The 19918-nt window shown below is 41.0% G+C and overlaps 1 protein-coding gene and 1 pseudogene across 1 annotated transcript in view; one reads left to right on the top strand and one right to left on the bottom strand.

The window, feature by feature from the left end:
- TNS3 (tensin 3) overlaps positions 1-19918 on the top strand; it is a 312789-nt gene that overhangs the window by 221580 nt on the left and 71291 nt on the right. Inside the window, exons 14-15 of the mRNA XM_006876503.1 lie at positions 8147-8270; positions 8367-8450. Of these exons, the coding sequence (XP_006876565.1) occupies positions 8147-8270; positions 8367-8450 (208 nt within the window). The remainder of the gene's footprint in view (positions 1-8146; positions 8271-8366; positions 8451-19918) is intronic.
- LOC102819867 lies at positions 5137-5749 on the bottom strand (annotated as a pseudogene).

Below are 19918 nucleotides of genomic sequence, written 5' to 3'. Positions count from 1 at the left end.
TCAGAGATTAGTATTACCACTCCTGCTTGTTTTTTATTGCAGTTAGCTTGGTATATTTTTTTCCCATCCTTTAACTTTTACTCTGATTTTGTCTTTGTGTGTAAGGTGTGTGTCTTACAGGCAGCATATTGAAGGGTCTTGTTTTCGTATGTATTCTGCCACACTCTGTGCATTTAATTCATTGACATTCAATGTAATTACCAATGTTGTTGTTGTTGTGAAGTGCTGTTGAGTCGGTTCCTAATTACCAATAGGTATGAATTAATCGTTGTCATTATGTTAATTTTTTGTAGTGCTCTTCATTCCTTTGTTCTGCATACCTTCTTGTGCTGAGTTTGTGGTTTTTGTGCTATTTCTTGTCAGTTTCTTCTTAGTTTTCATGTTTCCTTCTTCTGCTTGGATGTTCATTTTCATGGTAAGTTGTGAAGTATTAACTTTCTTAGGGGTTACCCTACAGTTCATTAATTTTTCCCTCCATTTAATACAGTCTATTGTATCCTGTAATCTACCTGACCTCCTTGCCACCTGGCTCTCTGTTCCTATATTTTTCCCTACTTTGACATTGTTATTATTTTGATCTTCGGTTGACCTCCCATCTCCTTTGAATACATTGTTGCAATTTTGTTCTATTCTGGATTCTACAATCTGTTGTCTGAGCTGCAGGTGGTGTTGCCACGTTTGTCAGTCTCCGGTTGTTGTCTGTTCATGTTGTTTTTCAGTCCAATGGACTCCCGTTAGGATGTTTTGAAGTGCTGGATGGGCTTTGACAAAATCTCATATTTTCTGTTTATCCTGGAATGTTTTGATTGCACCATCATACTTGATTGACAGCTTTGCTGGATAGATGATTCTTGGTTGGCAGTTTTTATTCTTTTAGGGTTTTATATATGTCTCCTCATTGCCTTCTTGCTTATATTGTTTCTGCTGAGAAGTCAGAGCTTAATGTGATTTGCTTGCCTTTGTAAGTAACACTTCTCTTTTCCCTGGCTACTTTTACAATTCTCTCATTGTCTTTGATTTTGGAGAGCTTGATTATATGTCTTGGTGATTTTCTTTTGGGGTCTGTCCTTCCTGGCATTCAGTCAGCTTCTTGAATCCTTATCTTTTCATCCTTCAAGATGTTAAGGAAATTTTCTTCCAGAAGCTCTTCAACTACCTCCTCTGTGGACTTCTGTGATCCTTCCTGTTCTGGAATGCCAATAATTCTTAAGTTATTCCTCCTCATGTTATCCAGCATGAATCTTAGACTCTCTTTAGATTTTTTTAATCCTTTTTTCTGCTTGCTCTTCTATCTTAGCAGTATTGAGAGATTTGTCTTCTAGCTCACTGGTTCTGGCTTCCATTTCTTCAGTTCTGCTCCTTTCCCCTTTCAGTGTATTGTCCGTTTCTCATATTTTATTATTAATTATCTGGACCTCTTTTTTCAGGTTTTGAATTGAATTGTTTCCAATGTTATATTGATCTCGTTTGATTGTTTCTGTAGCACTTTCCTGACTTCTTCTTTATTTTCTTTCACCCCTTTTCGGAGCATTTGAATTTGTTTCCATATCATTCTTCTGAACTCCTTCTCAGGCAAATCCAAAGCTTGTTCTTCCTCTTCTGGCAAGCCTTTGTCTGTCTCCAGCTCATTTTTCTCAGTTACTCTTCTGTTTTGGTACATGTTTCGAGATCTTTTGTTGTGTTTTAGTTTGGGTTTTTTGGGTCATTTTCAGTAGTTAGGTAGTTTTTTAATGCTTAAATGGATGTTTGTTGCTATGTTATTAAACTTACTGAGTGTCTCTTGGTGGATATGATCAGGAGATAGGTTTCCCTTTTCACTTATAATGCCTAGCAACTTGTTATTAGCACTTGTCTCCATGGTAGAATATTATGGGGTATGCTGTAACATGGCTTCATGGCCATGGTTGCTGTCTCTTCTTGAGTAACGTAGGGAGAAAAAGCTCCTACCTCCAGGAAAAAAGTGTGACCAAAAGGACCAAAAACAGAAGAAATATTAAAAAGCAGAGACAAAAAGCACCACTCTAAAACAAAAATAAAACCATAACCAATTAGCTAGTCACCTTTGCTGCTGTGCATGCACCGTAGACACCTCCAACAGTGGATGGGAGTGTCCACTCGCTCAGGCCCCTCTTCTAGTCACCACTGTAGAGGTGCACAGATAGATATTGAGAAGTTAATGGGAGAAAAATTGTCTACTATTTTTGTCTCTGAAGGTCAGTTAGGTATCTGCATGTGCACAGCGTAATTCTCGAAATATATTGCATCATTTTATGTTGGGGTTTTACAGTGTTTATACAGTTTGTCTCTCTGGCCAGACCTGATTTTTTCTTGCTGGATAGACAGGTGTAAAGGGTCCTGCACAAATTAACTTTAAGGCTGGGTCCCAGAGTCAGACGTCATAAGCAGCTGCCAAAGAATTAGCCTGTGGGACCAGTGGGGCTCTCCCTCTCTGTGCCATGGGAAAACTGTGGGCCCAATGTTGGGCCCTTTTGGGGGTGCGTGCCCACCTGCCTGAAGGCGTCGGGGCTGGGCAGAGAGGACACGACAGGGAAGAGGAGGGAAAAACGTGTAGAATCCCCCACACCTCCTTTTGCAAATGTCACTGCGCCAGCTTTTAGCTTCTATTCACTGTGGTGGTCGTCTATGGCCCCACCCTCTGAACTTAGCCCAGGCGGGGTGGTCACAGGGAGAGTCCCATGTCCTGATCGATTTCCTAAATCCCAATATTTTCCTTTATACGGTGATTTTTTCGACTGGTGGGTGCGGGAAACTAATGCCCTGCATCTTATGCTTGATCCAGAGCCCTGTAGCTGTTCTGTGAAAGCAACTTCTCTGGGTTTTCAACCCCTCCCCCATGGAGCCTGTCTTACCGGACTCTGCCACCACCAAAACCAGAACTCCTCCCCATATCTCTTGAGTCTGACCTTTATTATCTTTGTTGCTGTGTGTCATTAAGTTGGTTCAGACTCATAGCAACCCTGTATAGGGTATCCGATGCTATAAATCTTTACAGGAGCAGAACGCCTTATCTTTCTCCTGCAAATCTAATCGTAGGCCCCATGTATATGTGTGTGTGTAGATAGATAGATAGATAGATAGATAGATAGATAGATAGATAGATAGAGATAGATTTTTTTTTAGTAAAAAATTTTTATTTACTTACAAGCATTCAGAATGTCAACAAAACAGCTGCTATTTTTTGTTTGTTTGCAAATACAGAGTGGTTTTCAGTTAACAGGAAAATTGTCTTATAAGCTGTAGCAGACAACTGGAGATGAAAAACAAGAAAACCCAAACTACTATCACATATATAACTAATTTATGCTGTGCACCAACAAGAACCTTCTTTAATATGCAAGTCAATTTCCAAACCCCCTACTGGACCAGGCAAGGTTAGTGGCTGTTGAAAATGCCATTAGGATATGGCTAGCTAAAGACACTTTTGGTAGTATGTTAACTATACAAAAATAAAACAGAACATGTACAGTTTAAAAAGACACAGCCTTATAATTAATTTTTTTTTTCTTTTAAAAGATGTGAGTTTTTGGAATCCTACACATGTTGCCTAAAGTGACGATCTCTGTGTGTACAGTTTAATTTTCTTTCATTCTGTGTTTTATTGTATTGGAAGAACTGGAATTTTATAGGACTGTAGTTCATCAATTTTGACAACTCTTCAGGAGTGGTTAACTTCTTATTAAGTGGTTCTATTTGTGCATCAAAACATAAAAGGCAAATAAGAATCAGTTTTCTTCACAAACTATGATTCAACATTACAAAAAGATCAAGGATTCACAAGGATTTCTGCCACTGCTGTCATAAAATTACTTTACCAAAAAAGGAATAAATGGATTATAGAAACTTGAAAAAAAAAAGAAGACGACGAAGAAGTGAGTTTTGTTCAGGGAGGCTTTATGTTGTGGTTGTTGAGTCAGTTCCGACTCATAGCAACCCTGTTTACGTGGAGCAGCTAGTGAGTTTGATCTGCCAACCTTGCAGTTCAAACCAACCTTATTTGTTGTTGTTGTTGTTGTTAGGTGCCATCGAGTCAGTACTGACTCATAGCGACCTTATGCACCACACAATGAAACACTGCATGATCCTGGGCCAACCTCACTATTGTTGCCACATCAATGCTTGAACCCACTGATGCTGCCACTTGGCCAATCCATCTCACTGGAGGGGTCTTCCTCTTTTTCTCTGACCCTCCACCTTACCAAACATGATATCCTTCTCCAGGAACTGGTCACTCCCAACAATATGTCCAAAATATAAGAGACAAATTTTGGCCATCCTGGTCTCCAAGGAGCACTCTGTCTGCACTTTTTCCAACACCGATCTGTTGGTTCTTTTGGCAGCCATGGCACTTTCATTATTCTCCTCCAACACTATAACTCAAAAGCATCAATTTTTCTACGGTCTTCCTTATTCACTGTCCAGCTTTCACATGTATATGAGGTTACTGAAAATACCATGGCTTGGGGAAGGGGCACCTTAGTCTTTGCTCTTAGATACTTTAAAAGGTCTTGTGGAGCAGATTTGCCTAATGCAGTACGTCGTTTGATTTATTGACTGCTGCTTCCTTGAGTGTTGATAGTTGATCCAAGAAGATTGAAGTCCTTGACAACTTGTCTTCTTAATGACTTTTTGCTTTCTTCCTTTATGATGTTCTTAATGTCTTCCCACAACTCTTCTGGTCTTTGGTCTTTAGTGTTTAATGTATCAAATCTGTTCTTCAGATGATCTCTAAATTCAGGTGGGATATATTCAAGGTCATATTTTAGCTCTTCTGGACTTGTTTTCATTTTCTTCAGCTTCAGTTTGAATTTGCATATGAGTAATTGATGGTCTCTTCCACACTCTGCCCCGGCCTTGTTTTGACTGATGATATAGAGCTTTTCCATCGTCTCTTTCCCTAGGTATAGTCAATTTGATTTCTATGTATTCCATCTGGTGAGGTCCATGTGTATGCTGTCTCTCTTATGCTGTCTAAAGAAGGTATTTGAAATCAATTGATTTTGCAGAGTTCTATCATCTGATCTCCAGCATCATTGCTATCACCAAGGCCATATGGTGGACTCCAAATGCTTTATAGACTAAAAGGCGGGGAGGGGTGGAAGAAGTGCTAGAACCAAGTTACTCATCCTCATCTTTTAATGCATCTTCATCCTCTTCCTCCTCTTCATCTTCCATGTCTTCTTTGTCTTCCTTCTTTGTCTTGCTTTTCTCAGCCTTTAGGACTCCCTCTTTGGCTGCATTGGGCTTTCCTTTAGCCCAGTAGGCAGTGATATCCTTTTCATATTTTTCCTTCAGCTTAGTGGACTTCTTCCCATAACGCTGCTTGTCGTCAGCAGCAGTATTCCATATTTCTCCCATTTTCTTCACATCATCACCAATTGACCAAGATGCACGCATTTGATTCTGGGACCATACTCTGAACAAAGCAGGAAGAAGGTTGAAAGAGGCCTCTTGGTTGCATTGGGATCCTTGAACTTATTTTTTTTCTCCCTTTGAGGAGGGATATAGGTTTTCATTTCTCTTGTCTGCTTTTGCCATGTTTTTATATTTTCCTATCTCTTTAGTAGATATGGTCTTCCACCTCTCTGAGCAATTCTTGGACAATTCTGAGAAGTTGAATGAAGCGTTTGGGTGCTTCTTCTTTTGCCCCTCCCGTCAGGTTTACACACGTACAAAATAATGCATAGGATGGCATTTTCCCTCTCAGCTTCTTAGCATCTTCTTTGCCCCATGTTTAGAATTTTGGATTTTTTTTTCTCTGCCCATGAGACACATGGTGCTGTCTCTGTGGAGCTCAATGTACTGCAATGGCTGTGAGAGTGGGAGTCAGACATAGCCTGCCCTTTTATATGCTGTTGACTGGTTTTTATATCCAGGAGCCTCAAGAAAGTCTCTGAGCTATGTTACACACACACATACATATAGCCTCAGTCTGCTGCTGGGGGCTGGCCCAGAAAACCCCGACCTTCTTGTCAATCCTGATCTTGATTGTTTAGCTGAGCCTCTGCTTCAAATGTTCCCAGATGGGAATTCCCATCATTCAGTTCTTCCCAGCAAGGATGAATAAAATGAACTTGTTATTCCTCTTAAACATTGGGGGAAGAGCAGATGTTTCCCTTGGTCACCTCAGCCTCCTATAGTAATACATTAGAACCTTTGTACCATCTCCATTGACGTCTCCTATATTCACTCTATTTCCTGGTAACCATCTCTCTCCTACTGGGATAAGCTCTACCCTAGTTGCCTCTTCCCACTCTCCTATGAATCACCCTTTTGTTTCTTGAAGTATAAAAGTCATGAGGGAAAGTTGCGCCACCACTTCTGACACAGTCTCTCAGCTTGTTGGTTTGTTTTACAGTAATAATGTTACATGGGGTGCCCAAGTCGAAAGGACATCCTTGATTACCATGTCTCCTATGATCTGTGTAATATGGCTTATTGTTGTTGTTAAGTGCCGTCGAGTCAGATCCGACCCATAGCAACCCTATACGGGGTTTCCGAGGAGCGACTGGTGAGCTTGAACCGCCGACCTTGCAGTTCAAACGGCTTTGCAGTCCAGCATATTAACCCACAGCGCCATACCAGAACTCCGTGTAATATGGCTAGAAGGGCCTTAATAAATAATTAAGTGCCCCACAGGAGACCCAATCACATGAGCCTCTATTCTCTATAGAACAGGGATACTCATACAAATTATGCAAAAATGGTTACGCTGTTAAAGAGAAAGCACGCAAAGACCTGACCTTGGTTGGTGTTCAGTGAGTAGACAGAAGAACATGGGCAACCAGGGACTTCCTTTAAGGTTATCATACTGAGTCCTGAGGCCTTCCTAGACCTTCACCTACGAAGCATAGGGAGGAACACAGGAAAAGCGTATGCCAGAGTGTGTTTGTTACTCTGGGGTAAGGTCAGCAGAGGGAGTGGGCAGTTCTCAGTCATTGAGGCTTCTCATAAGATTTAAATAAGACCAATCGGAGGACTCTCAAATGATTACTAACATTGGTTTCATTCATTCTCAGGTTGAATAAGTTGGAACCCACAGAATAAATGAGAAAAGAAAGTCATTCATAGTCTGAATACATACAGTGTTAATGTTTTTGAATGTTTCCTTTTAGTCCCTTTTCTATACCTATGTTTTTCATTGATTTCGTATTTTTATATACCTGTGAATGTTAAATTTTTTATATACCAGATAGTCCAAACTTTAGCAAATGGTATTTGCTAACCCTAAAATAATGAATAACTGTTCATTTTTTTATATACATGGTTATACCTGGTTATAAATTACTTTATATACCTGTAAATATTAATTTTTTTTATACATGGTTATAAATTACTTTAGGCATGCTATAATGCTCATGTTCCAAACTCTGTCAACTTAATTTATTAGCTATATCATATTCTTCTAAAAGGATATATACCAAAAAATTAAACAAAGTATTAATTTATGTGAATGTTGTTGTGAAGTGCCATCGAGTTGGTTCTAAATCATAGAGACCCTGTGCAGGATTTCCAAGGAGCAGCTGGTGAGTTTGAACCACCGACCTTGTGTTCCAGTACCTTATCCTGCAGCGCCACACCAGGATTCCAATTTACATGAATCATTTTTCTTTAAATAACCAGGTAGTCCAAACTTTATCAAATGGCATTTGCTAACCCTAAAATAATGAATAAATGTTAATTTTTTTTTAAACTGAAAAAAAAAAGATACATAAAATATTTATGTTTTCCTTTCTGTTGAACATTAAAGTACCTCAGTGGTGCAAATAGCTTGCTCTCAACTACCAGCATGAAAGCTGGTGGTTCAAATCCACCCAGCACTATCATAGAAGAAAATATTTGGTGATCTGTTTCTATAAAAATGACAGCTAGGAACATCCTATGGAGCAGTTCTACTGTTATACACAGCTCAACAGCAGCTCACAACAAAAACTACTGAACGTTACGTTTTTTCCAATTTTCTGTCATTCAGAGAATAGCAGCTTTCTGATCCAGAACGTGGCTTCTCTATTACCAATCACAGATAAGAGTTAGACTCAGAGTCTTCCTAGAGGGGCCCACAGCTATTTGGAGGTGGCATGCCCCTTATCTTCCATGCTCATATTTTTCTCCCTTGTGCCAATTTCAGACAGTAATATCCAGTTACCCTTCAGACATGGATGTGATTGACGGCAGGATCTTCTCTCCACCCAAAAATGGCAATGAGTCAGCGTCTTCAACACCGGTATTTCCTGTGTCACCAGAAACGCATGGTAAGAAAAAAGTAGAATAAGATAGTCAAGAACCCAATGATCTCCAACCTTTAAGGAAGCATTACTACAGGTCTTAGTTAATGCTTTCTTTTCCAGTGAAGACGCCGCTCCACTATCCTCAGTTCAGCCCCTCTGAGCCACAGATGAGCAACCCTGCCAGTCAGTACAAAGGCGCACAGGGTAAGAAATGCACCTGTTTCTGATATGTTATAAGAAATGGGCAGCTTCCTTAGATCTGGGTGGTATTTTACATGGCCACCATCTTTACAAATGTGTCCTCTTATGCAAAAGCGCTTTGATTTGCATCATACATCTAAGCCTTGGTGAGGATGGGTCTTTTCAGAGGGAGGGAGGTGTAAGAATGCATTTAAGAAACCCACTGGGGGTCCAGAAGCACACCATTGATTCACTTCCTGCAATTCAAAGAGGGGACTATTTTTGTTAAACACTTTCCATACTGCCTACATCCCCTCCACTCCGTTCCCATCCTTGATGGTGGTAGTGGTTGTGTGCTGTGGAGTGGCTTCTGACTCAGCAACCCTGTACAGGGTCTGAGGCTATAAATCTTTACAGGCACAGAAAACTTCATCTTTCTCCCATAGAGTGATTGGTAGATTCACACTTCTAACCTTGTGGTTTGCAGCTCAACTCATAACCCACTACACTACCAGAATTCTTTCTTCCCATCCTTGGAAACAATCAATGAGTGTTTATTTATATGTGCAAACCTTCTTTGGACTTTGTAAAGTTGAGGTCTCATATACTATTTGCCCTTTTGTAACTGACTTAGTTCACTCAGCATTATGTGCTCCAGATCCATCCACATTGTGAAGTGTTTCACAGATTCTTTGCTATTTATTTATGTGGCATAATGTTCCATTGTGTGTGCACCAGTTTGTTTATCCATTCATTCATTGGTGGGCACTCTAGGTTGTTTCTGTCTCTTTTCTACTCTGAACAGTGCTGTGTTGAACATGGGTGTACATATATCAATTCATATCTCCGAGGTGGATCAGCCAGGTGGCATCATTGATGGCGTCAAGTGTGGCAGCGGTAGTGAGGTTGGCCCAGGATCGGACATTGTTTCATTCTGCTGTGCATGGGGTCGCTATGAGTCGGTTCCGACTCGATGGCACCTGACAACCACAACAACAACAAATCCTGGCTCTTACTTCTCTAAGATATATGTCTAGTCATAGGATTGCTGATTCAAATGGTATTTCTAGTTCCAACTTTTTAATGAAGCACCATACTGTCTTCCATAGTTGTGTTTCTTCCCCCCTCCATAGCATTTTCAATGAATGATTTTTTTAGAAATAGATCACCAGGTTTTTTCTTCCTGAGCGCTTCTGGATGAATGGGTGGACTCGAACTGCCAGCATTTTGGTGTTCTGTATGCACCACCGAGGGACTCTTCTCTTTATATATAGAATATAGCCATTAAGCTAGCCATAATTCTTCATAGGTGAGCCTCAAATTTAGAGTGAGAAAAATTGTATGCAGTGTCATAGCTTTTATATTTATGCTTTATATGAACAGTGCTGTGCCGGTCCAACTCAAATGGGGTGGGGGCGGGTTGTCTTCCTCTTTTTTGCTGACCCTCTACTTTACCAAGCATGATGTCGTTCTCCAGGGGCTGATCCCTCCTGATAATATGTATGAAATATGAGAGACAGTCTGGCCATCCCGGCTTCTAAGCTGCCTTCTGACGGTGGCAGGAACAATGGGCTCAAGTATAGCAACAACTGTGAGATTGGCGCAGGACCGGATAGTGTTTCGTTCTTTTGTGCATAGGATTGCTATGACCCGGTACCAACTTATCAGCGTCTAACAGCAACAACAAGGTGAACAGTGTATCAGAAGGAGTGTGTTTGTTCAACATTAAAAGGCACATATATACGTATCATTTACTGAGTCAAAGACAGGTTGACCCTGAACCACGGCAGTCCCACGTGTGCAGAGAGGAGCTGCTCATGGGTTTTCAAGGCTGTGACCTATTGGAAGCAAATTGCCAGGTCTGTCTTCTATCTAAAGTGCCTTTAGGAGGATTTGAAGCACCAGCCATGTGCATCACTCAGGGACTCCCACACATATGAGGGGTCTTCCAAAAGTTAATAGAAAAGAGGAATGAAAAGATAATGGCATTTTTCTACAAAGTTTCTGAAGCACGCATAGCAACCCTATATAGGGTTTCTGAAACTTTGAATCTTTGCAGGAGCAGAAAATGTCATCATTATCCCACAGAGCGACTGGCAGGCTTGATCCACAGACCTTGCTGATCATATGGAAACACAACACTCCTTTGCCATTAGTAGTCCAATGCTATCCTATAGCACCACACCATGACTCCAGCTCCTACTCTTATCCCCATTTTAAAACTAAGGAAACGGACCCAGACAAGTTAAATAAATTGCTTATACCACAGAATAAGTGGAAACGCCGGAGTTTCAGACCAGCCTGCCTCATTCCACAGTCATACAATAATTTTCTTGCTATTTTGACCACTTTTTGTTGTTCAAATTGTCAGATTACACAAGACTTTAGTTTCAATTTTCAGTGTCTATTTTTCAAGGTTTATTTTCCATTTCCAGTGTCCAGTGTGGTGCTGGAGGATAAGTACTTGACCTCAAGGTCAGTTTGAACCTCAAGGTCATTGATTCAAACTCATCAGCTGCTCCTTGGAAACCCTCTACAGGGCCAGGGTCACTATGAGTCAGAATCAACTAGATGGCACATACCAACAACAACAATGTCTAGCCTGGATATGATTTAATATAGTAGAAAAAGTACATGTGAGCCTCTAAATTCTGGGCTCTAAATTTAGAGGCTCAAATCCAGTCCCAGAGGGCTGGCTTTTAAATCCAGGCCCAATCATGCATTAACTGGGTGACTGTTAACATGTGACTTCACTGAGCCTCTCTTTCCTCATCTACAAAACCGACGATAATACCTACCATGTGTGAGTGTCACACAGCTAAGATAATATCCACTAACTATCTCAGATACTGCCTGGTCATATATTTCCTAGAACTAGATAATCAGATAAATTTGTCATTTTAAAACTAAAAAAAAAAAAATTTCCAGGCTCAGTTGATTTCTATAAATGGAAAATTCCTCCAAAAGTTTAAAAACAATGAACACCAATGAGGTGTGGCCTAACCTTCAGAAAGTCATTTGACCCTCATTCTTAGTTCTTTAAATCCATACTGACACCTGAGGCTAATGAATGGAGGCTGTCCAGAACAAAAGGGCCACCTGGGGGCTGGTACTTACTAAACCTCACTAGGTATTATGTTGTTGTTAAGTGCTGTTGAGTCAGTTCTGACTCATAACAATCCTGTATAGGGTTTCTGAGGAACAGCTGGAGGCTTTGAACAGCCGACCTGTGGTTCGCAGTCCAGTGCCGATCCACAACACCACAACCAGAAGTCCACTAGGCATGATACAATCTATCTTATCCACATGGTTCAGCTGACAAGAGCCCAGAATTTAGAGGCTCAAATGAAGCTTCCTGGTTGGCAACCATGCGCAGAAACTTTGCATTTTGACCCCTCCAGTTGCTGTAGTTCTTGTTAAGTGCCATCGATTGGGTTCAGACCCATAGGGACCCCTCCCATACCTCACCCTAAAGGAATCCCGGTAGCTAGTGTGGTGGGTTACAAGCGTCAAGTTCTCTTTACTTTCAACGACCAAGGTTGTGTCATCTGCATATCACACATTGTTACTCAGTCTTCCTCCAATTCTGATGCTGTGTTCTTCTTCATATAGCTAGTTTCTTGGGTTGTTTATTCAACATACAGATTTAACAAGTACAGCGAAAGGATAGTGGTACCCTGAATTTGGTTGAGATGGCTTTTCAAGAAATATGAATCCCTTCCAGTGTCTTCTTGGTTCCCACTGGGTGACTGGGAAAGATCACGCACATAAGGTATACAGGACTCTAAGGCTGGGATTGGGTAGTTTTGCAATCCAGCTAAGTTTTAAAGGAGCCATCTCAGAAGCAGGAATAGATGATCCTAGAACCAACAAGAAAGAAGAGCATGCGATCCCTACCTAAAAAAATGGTGAAGGTGATGGCAGAGGCCACTGCCTCTGGAGAGACAGCAGTTGCGGGCTCTAGGTCCATGGACTGAGTAAAGCCAAGTGCCTGTGGGCAGGAGACCGGTTTGCAGAATTTGCCATCTGGGTATTTACAAACTGGTTAAAACAGCTTTGTAACACTTGCCTGAGCAGGGTAGAGGCCAAGGGACCACATGCCTGAGAGGCCAAAGACAAAAGTGAGATGTGCCCGCAGTATGGCAGACAAGAAACATTCCTGACTGGACAATTGCTGTGCCCTGAGATTTTCTGATGCTGAGTTGTATCCTGCTCCCTTCCTCAATAAACCCCAGAATCCTGAGCATTGTTATGAGTTCTGTGTGGCCATTGAAATGGATTATCAAACCCAGATATGAACCAGAGAAGGAAGGTTGGTCTCAGGATAGGGTAAATATGGTTGTAGGGTGGAGGCATGTCTGACTTCCACTTCATAGAAATTGACCTTGTGCTGATTTTGAGTTCGTTTCTCTTTCCCTTTGTGGAATCAGAGGAAGTCAGACATGGTCTCCACATGGTTTTTGTAGAATGCAACCCAGACACATACTTTTTCTGGTTCTAAAATACTCAGTACCCTATTGCTCTGTTTTATGTACAGGTTCTGCTTGAAAACAATTAAGTGTTCTGGAATTCCCATTCTTCACAACATTATTCATAATGTGTAATGATCCACACAGTTGAATGCCTTTTCATAGTCAATGAAACATAGGTTAACTTCTTTCTGTTATTCTCTGCTTTCAGCCAAGTTCTGTCTGACATCAGCAATGATATCCTTTGTATACTGTTCTCTTCTGAATCTGGGTTGAATTTCTAAAAGTTCCTTGTCAGTGTACTACTACATCCATTTTACTTGCCTGTGATGGTAGTGATATTGTTGGCTCCCTTTTCTTTGGGATGGGCATGAATATGAATCCCTTCCAGTCAGACGAACAGATAGCTGTCATCCAAATTTCTTGCCATAGACAAGTAAACACCTCCAACTCTACATCTATTTGTTAAAACATTTCTATTAGTATTCCTTTAATTCCTGGAGCCTTGTTTTTCGTTAATGTCTACAGTGCATCTTGGACTTCTTCCTTCAATACCATCAGTTCTTAACCTTGCAAAATGGTTGAACATTGACCAATTCCTTTTAGTACAGTGACTCTGTGTATTCCTTCTATCTTCTTTTGATGCTTCCTGTATTATTCTATATTTCGAATCCTTCAATATTGTAACTCAAGCTTGAATTTTTTTCTTCTTTCTTTAAGCTTGAAATATGCCCAGCGTGTTCTTCTCTTTTGGTTTTCTAGCTACAGTTCTTTGCACATGCCATTCATTATAATACTTTATTTTTGTCTTCTTAAGCTGCCTTTTGAAATGTTCTCTTCAGCTGTTTTACTGCATCATTTCTTTCTTTTGCTTTAGCTATTCAAGAACAAATTTCAGAGCCTGTCTGACATTCATTTTGGTCTTTTCATTATTTTCTGGTTTTTTTCAATGACTTTTTGCTTTGTTCATGTCTGATGTCTTTGGTCATTAATGTTCAGTGCATCAAGTCCATTCTTGAGATGGTCTCTAAATTCAAGTGGGATATACTCAAAGGCATACTTTAGCTCTCATGGACTTGTTTTAATTTTCCTCATCTTCAACTTGAACTTGCATACGACCAATTGATGGTCTCCTTTGCAGTCAACACCTAATGTTGTCCTTGGGCTTCCCTGTCATCTCTTTTCACAGAGATAGTTGATTTAATTCTTGTGTAGTCCATCAGGTACACAAGTATAGTTGCCATTTATGTTGCTGAAAAAAGAAATTCACAATGAAGTTGTTGGTATTGTAAAGTTCAGTCATGCTATTTCCAGCATTGTTTCTATCACCAAAGTTATGTTTTCCAACTGCTAAACTGTCTTTTTCCTTTCTAAACCAATAATTATCAATACATCTTGATTGTGCATTTGATCAATTTCAGACTGTAGATGATAAAACTCTTCAGTTTTCTCATCTTTAGCATCAGTGGTAGGTGCATAAATTTAGAAAATAATTGTATTAATTGGTATTCTTTAATTTTGTTGGTGTTAAGTGCCTCGAGTTGATTCTGACTCATAGCAACCCTGAGGAGTAGTTGGTAGGTTTGAACTGCCAACCTTGGAGTTGTCAGTCCAGTGCTTATCCTACAGCACTACTAGAGCTCCGGTATTCCTCATAGGCATATGGATATCATCCTGTCAGTGACAACATTGTACTTCAGGATAGATCTTGAAGTGTTCTTTTCAATGATGAATGCAATGCTATTCCTCTTCAGTTTGTCATTTCCAGCAGAGGAGAGCACATATTTGTCTGATTCAAAATGGACGTACTCGTCTATTTCACTCACTTATGCTTAGGATGGAGTCCTGATGTGGCGCTGTGAGTTAATGCGCCAGACTGCAAAGCCGTTTGAACTACATGCTTGGTGGTTCAAACTCACCAGTCGCTCTTTGGAAACCCTATGCAGGGTGGCTATGGGTCAGAACCGACTCGACAGCACTTCACAACAACATGCTTAGGATATCGATCTTCAAGCATTACATTTTATTTTTGACAGCATCCAGTTTTCCTTGATTTATGATTTTTGCATTCATGTTCCAGTTATTAAAGGATGTTTGCAGTGGTTTCCCCTCATGTTGAGTCCCATAAGCAAGGGAAGGTACTAAAAGCTTCATTCAATCCATGTCATTACTTTGAAGCGACAGTTCTTCCTCAGTTGTATTTAGAGTGCCTGTCAACCTGAGGGACTTACCTTATGGCACTCTATCAGGCCATGCCGTTTTCAGTGGCTAATTTTTAAGAAGTGGACCACCTCTTCCTTCTCTCTAGTCTTTCTTAGTCTGGAAGTTCTGCTGAAACCTGTTTACCATGTGAAATCCTTCTGGTATTTGACAGACTTGTGGTGTAACTTCAGCACTACAACAAACTGGGGATACAGGTAAACATACAAATCCCACCCCACCACCACACTGCATTTCTGTATTCATACTAACAAGGAAGACTCAGGGTATGGTGCTATAAGATAAGCACTGGACTGTGAACCACAAGGTCAGCAGTTCAAACCCACCAGCTGTTCCTCAGAAACCCTGTACAGAATCACTATGAATCAGAATCAATTCGACAACACACGACAACTAGCAATGAATGAACATGTGCAAACAAAGATTTGCAATATACCACTTACATTTTCTCAAAACAAGGTCTTAGAATCACTAATTTTTGTTGGTTCTGGCTCATAGTGATCCTATATAAGGTTTCTGAGGAGCGACTTGGGAGTTTGAACCAACAAACTTATGGTTCAAACTGACCTTGCTTTCCAGTGCCACCCCAGGATTCCAGAATCACTCATTACAGAGCTGAAATCCAGACAAAGCCTTAAATCACACTTACTCATTGAACACTAGACTTGAAGGGAGGAAATAGTCCTATATTCACACACATTTGAGAAACAGTATTTTTCTTCTGGCAGCATCTCATTGAAAGCTAACAAATACCTGGAAATCCCAGTCTGTGGTGGTGTATTGATTAAGTGCCATCAAGTGGGTTTAAATTCACAGCATCTGTACGCTTAGCTAATTTCCGCTGGGCAGGCATTCCGTTGTTGTTGTTGTGTGACGTGGTGTCGGTTCCGACTCATAGCGACCCTGTACATGGTTTCCGAGGCTGTAAATCTTTATGGGAGCAGAAAGCCTCATCTTTCTCCCACGGAACAGCTGGTAGTTTCGAACTGCTGACCTTAAGGTTCGCAGCCCGATTCGTAACCACTACGCTACCAGAGCTCCTTAGGCATTCTGTTAGGCAGGTATTTAACCATAGAACCTGTTTCCTACATTATAGCTGTAGGGTTTAGGGTTATAGACTTTATAGACTTAGGGTTTCATAGATTATAATTGCAAAAATAATGCCCAGCTTCAAGCTTGGTGAAATTAACTATGTTGTAAAGCAAACAACAAAAACTGTACCTCTCTCCAGGTGAGTAAATATGTACTTGTCCACCTAGTTGATCTTGGTATTCTGTTGGCCTCTCCTGAGTGGTGAAAATGATCAACACATTCGGCCACTAATCTAGTGATTGGAGCTGCAAATTCACCCAGAGGTTTCTGAGACGGAAGGTCTATAAATGGACTCTTGACGAGTCAGCCACTGTAAACTGGATGGGGCAATTAGTCCTTCTGTAATACATGTGGGATCTGTGTCAACTTGACAGTACCTGGTTGGTTTTGTTGATGGTTTTTGAGCCCCGCATGGGGATCCTGGTTCTGCTGCCATAATCCAAGACAAGCTGCTTAACTTCCTAGAAGTGTGTCAAAGTGGAAGGAATTACTCCTTTACCCCTGCAGAGACTATGAGATCCAATGAGAAGGTGGGCAGGAAAGACTTTGTAAACTGCAAGCTTTGCCATTCATCCATCATTCATCCATCAAACATGCATGTGCTAGGCACGTGGCAAACTCAGAAAGAAAGCTCAGCTATCTACTAGCAAGACAGCGGCTAAAGTACAGCTATTGTTCCAGTTGTTGTTGTTGTTAATTGCCTTCGAGTCGGTTCCGACCCATAGCGACCCTGTACGGGGTTTCCGAGGGTGTTCCAGTTGAGCCACCTGTAATTGATTCCTTGGGAAAACATTTCCTCCTTTGATCTTTTCTTGACAGTGTAAAACAATTGAAACTATATCTTGTTTGTCTTTTTTGCAACACCACTCCAGGAAAGTGGTTGATATTTAAATATTTACTCAGGTAACTCATTAATATTTAGTTATAAATTCAAATCTAGTTTTAATTCTTCCAGGAATGTGTTGTAAGAGGCCTTGGCAATGTGAAGGGTTGGGGCTAGGTACTGGGATATAGCAGAGCAGCCAGGTACACGTGGTGGAGGACAGCAGGGACTAACTGTAACCCTATGTGGAGCATCCTATGAGCTGTACATATCCTGTCAGAACACGGACCAGGTCTCACCTACCCAAACACCCCTGATCACCTCAGGCACAGCAGGGACATGGCAGTCCCCACAATGGTGTTTGTGGAGTGCATAGACTTGCTGACAAAGTCCATGTAGTATCCTAGGAAACAAACTAATTTGTGTTTCCTTAGATCTTGCTTCATCAGAAATTCCAGATGAATGCTTCAGAGGGAAATAAGTTTTATGAAAACAAAAACATTTTTTAAAGTTTTTATTACGAGATGTTTAATCTATGTCCTATGTAGGCAAGATAGTGGATTTTCTGAACTTCAGTTGTCAAATGGTCTGTGGCTTCTTATTTGATGCTTAGCATGGATAACATTTTCAAAGTAGCTGAAATGAATGAAGAAAAAATGTTTTCTTAAAAATGTCTTTTATTTCAATATTTCTCCACTTGATAGCTTTTGTTGTGTTGAGGTTAAATGCCTATGGCATTAAAGTATTCCTTTCAGGGTGTTCATTTCAGCAGCATTTAATATATTCACAATGTTGTGCAACCATCACCTCTGTCTAGTTCCTAAACATTTTTTCACATAATCATTTTACAAATGATGTTTGGAGACTTTCTGCTTCAATTAAAATTATTAACAGTTAGTATTATTTTCCTTCATGAAGATGTGTTTCTATTTGAAATGCAATTTCCGTTTCCAAGGCAGTTGTCTTAGAGAGAAGGATTTGACCTTTTTAGGGACGTGACTTTCAAGAACGCGATCTGCCTTCTGCTGTCAAGTGAGGGTTTTGGGAAGGTCGCAGTAGGAAAGGCTCTCATCCACGTACAGGTTTGTGGGGCTAACAATGAAGGAGAACATGCAAGGTTTTTGTCATGGCTTTAAGAAGAGTCACATGGATTTCGTGAGTGCCATTTGGGTCTCTTGGATTTAGTAGGTTTCAAAGGTCAAACACAGATGTGTGTTTACCACCAAAGAGAAGAAGAAGAGCAGTGCCCAGGGATGCCATACTGAGAGAGACAACATGGGAGCCAGTGAGCCAGCAAACAAGAAAGAGATTGAGAAAGAGCAGAGGGTGAGTCAGGGAGGAAGCCGGAAAGATTATGTTGCTACTTTGATGTATTACTTTATTTTTGTTTAACAAATATAGCTAGCCGTCTCCAAAGCCTAATCGATTATAAAATGTTTTTCCAGTCCTCTCCCTTCCTTTTTGTACTTGGCACATTTTTTTCCTTTGGAAATATACTGGTATTGTTGTTGTTATTGTTGAGCGCTATCGAGTCGGTTCCAACCCACAGCGACCCTGTATATAGGGTTTCCGAGGAGCGGCTGGTGAGCTTGAACTGCCAACCTTGCAGTTTAAACTGCTTTGCAGTCTGACACGTTAACCCACAGTGCCACACCAGAACTCCATACTACTATATTGTTGCTGTTAAGTGCCTTCGAGTCAATTCTGACCCATAGCGACCCTGTATAGGGATTCCAAGGAGCGGCTGGTGAGCTTGAACCACCGACTTTGCAGTCTGGCGCATTAGTGAGCCAAATACTGAAAATAGGACTTGGACATACAAACTCTCAAGGCAACTACCAAAAGCAACAATCAAGTACTAGAAATGGGGCATGTACAGAGTATCTGATGATCAAGCAAGAAAGCTCTATTCTTCATCACAGCCCTGCCTCCCTCTGTCTCCACTGAGAACCTGACTTCACCACATCACTTGGAGCAGGGGCAACTCCCATGTCCTGGAGGCATCCGTCTTTGCCACTTTGCTTAATCCTAGACAGGAACCAGTGACAGGAGGGAGGTTGTTATTGTCCTTCCTGACAAACTAGAAAACCCAGGGGTAACTCAACATACTTCCTTATGATCATACAGTTGGCAGGAAAGGTCTAGATGAGTGGTCATTTTTACACACTAAAGCGACACCCCACCACTAATGGTCTCTCCTCCTTTATCCTCCTTTGTAATACTGCCCTATTACTTTTAAGTGCCATCGAGTCGGTTCCAATTCAGTGACCCTGTTTCCGAGGAGCAGTTGATGGGTTTGAACTTCCGACCTTGTGGTTTGCAATCCAGTGTTTTAACCCTACACCACCTAACCAGGAATCCCTAGCTGTGATCGAACACCATTCTTCACATATGGCAGGTGGAGGGAGGATAGAATCATGATAAGGGCAAGGGATACTGTTAGCCTCCTGAGCCCATGGACAATGGCATAGCCACAGAGGGCTAGAGTTGAGAGTGAAGTGTTCTTGCTAATATGAAGTGAGGGGAAATGCATAAGAACGCCCATACTTGCAGATAGTACCCACTCGACCTAGCCTCGATAGCTTGATGATCAGAACTCAACTATAGGAAGATGTAATATATATATATATATATATATATATATATATACATATAGTTGTTGTTATGTGCTGTGGAGTTGGTTCCGACTCATAGCGACCCTGTACAGGGTTTCCGAGGCTGTGAACCTTTACGGAACAGAAAGCCTCATCTTCCTCCCACGGAACAGCTGGTAGTTTCGAACTGCTGACCTTGCGGCTCGAATCCCGATTTGTAACCACTACGCTACCAGAGCGCTCTCTCTCTCTCTCTCTCTCTCTCTCTATCTATCTATCTATATATTTATAAAG

The sequence above is a fragment of the Chrysochloris asiatica genome, unplaced genomic scaffold (assembly GCF_000296735.1).
Source record: "Chrysochloris asiatica unplaced genomic scaffold, ChrAsi1.0 scaffold00384, whole genome shotgun sequence".
In the NCBI taxonomy this organism is placed as follows: Eukaryota; Metazoa; Chordata; class Mammalia; order Afrosoricida; family Chrysochloridae; genus Chrysochloris; species Chrysochloris asiatica.
Note: the sequence above shows the minus strand (reverse complement) of the source record. Positions and strands in the feature narration are given on the sequence as shown.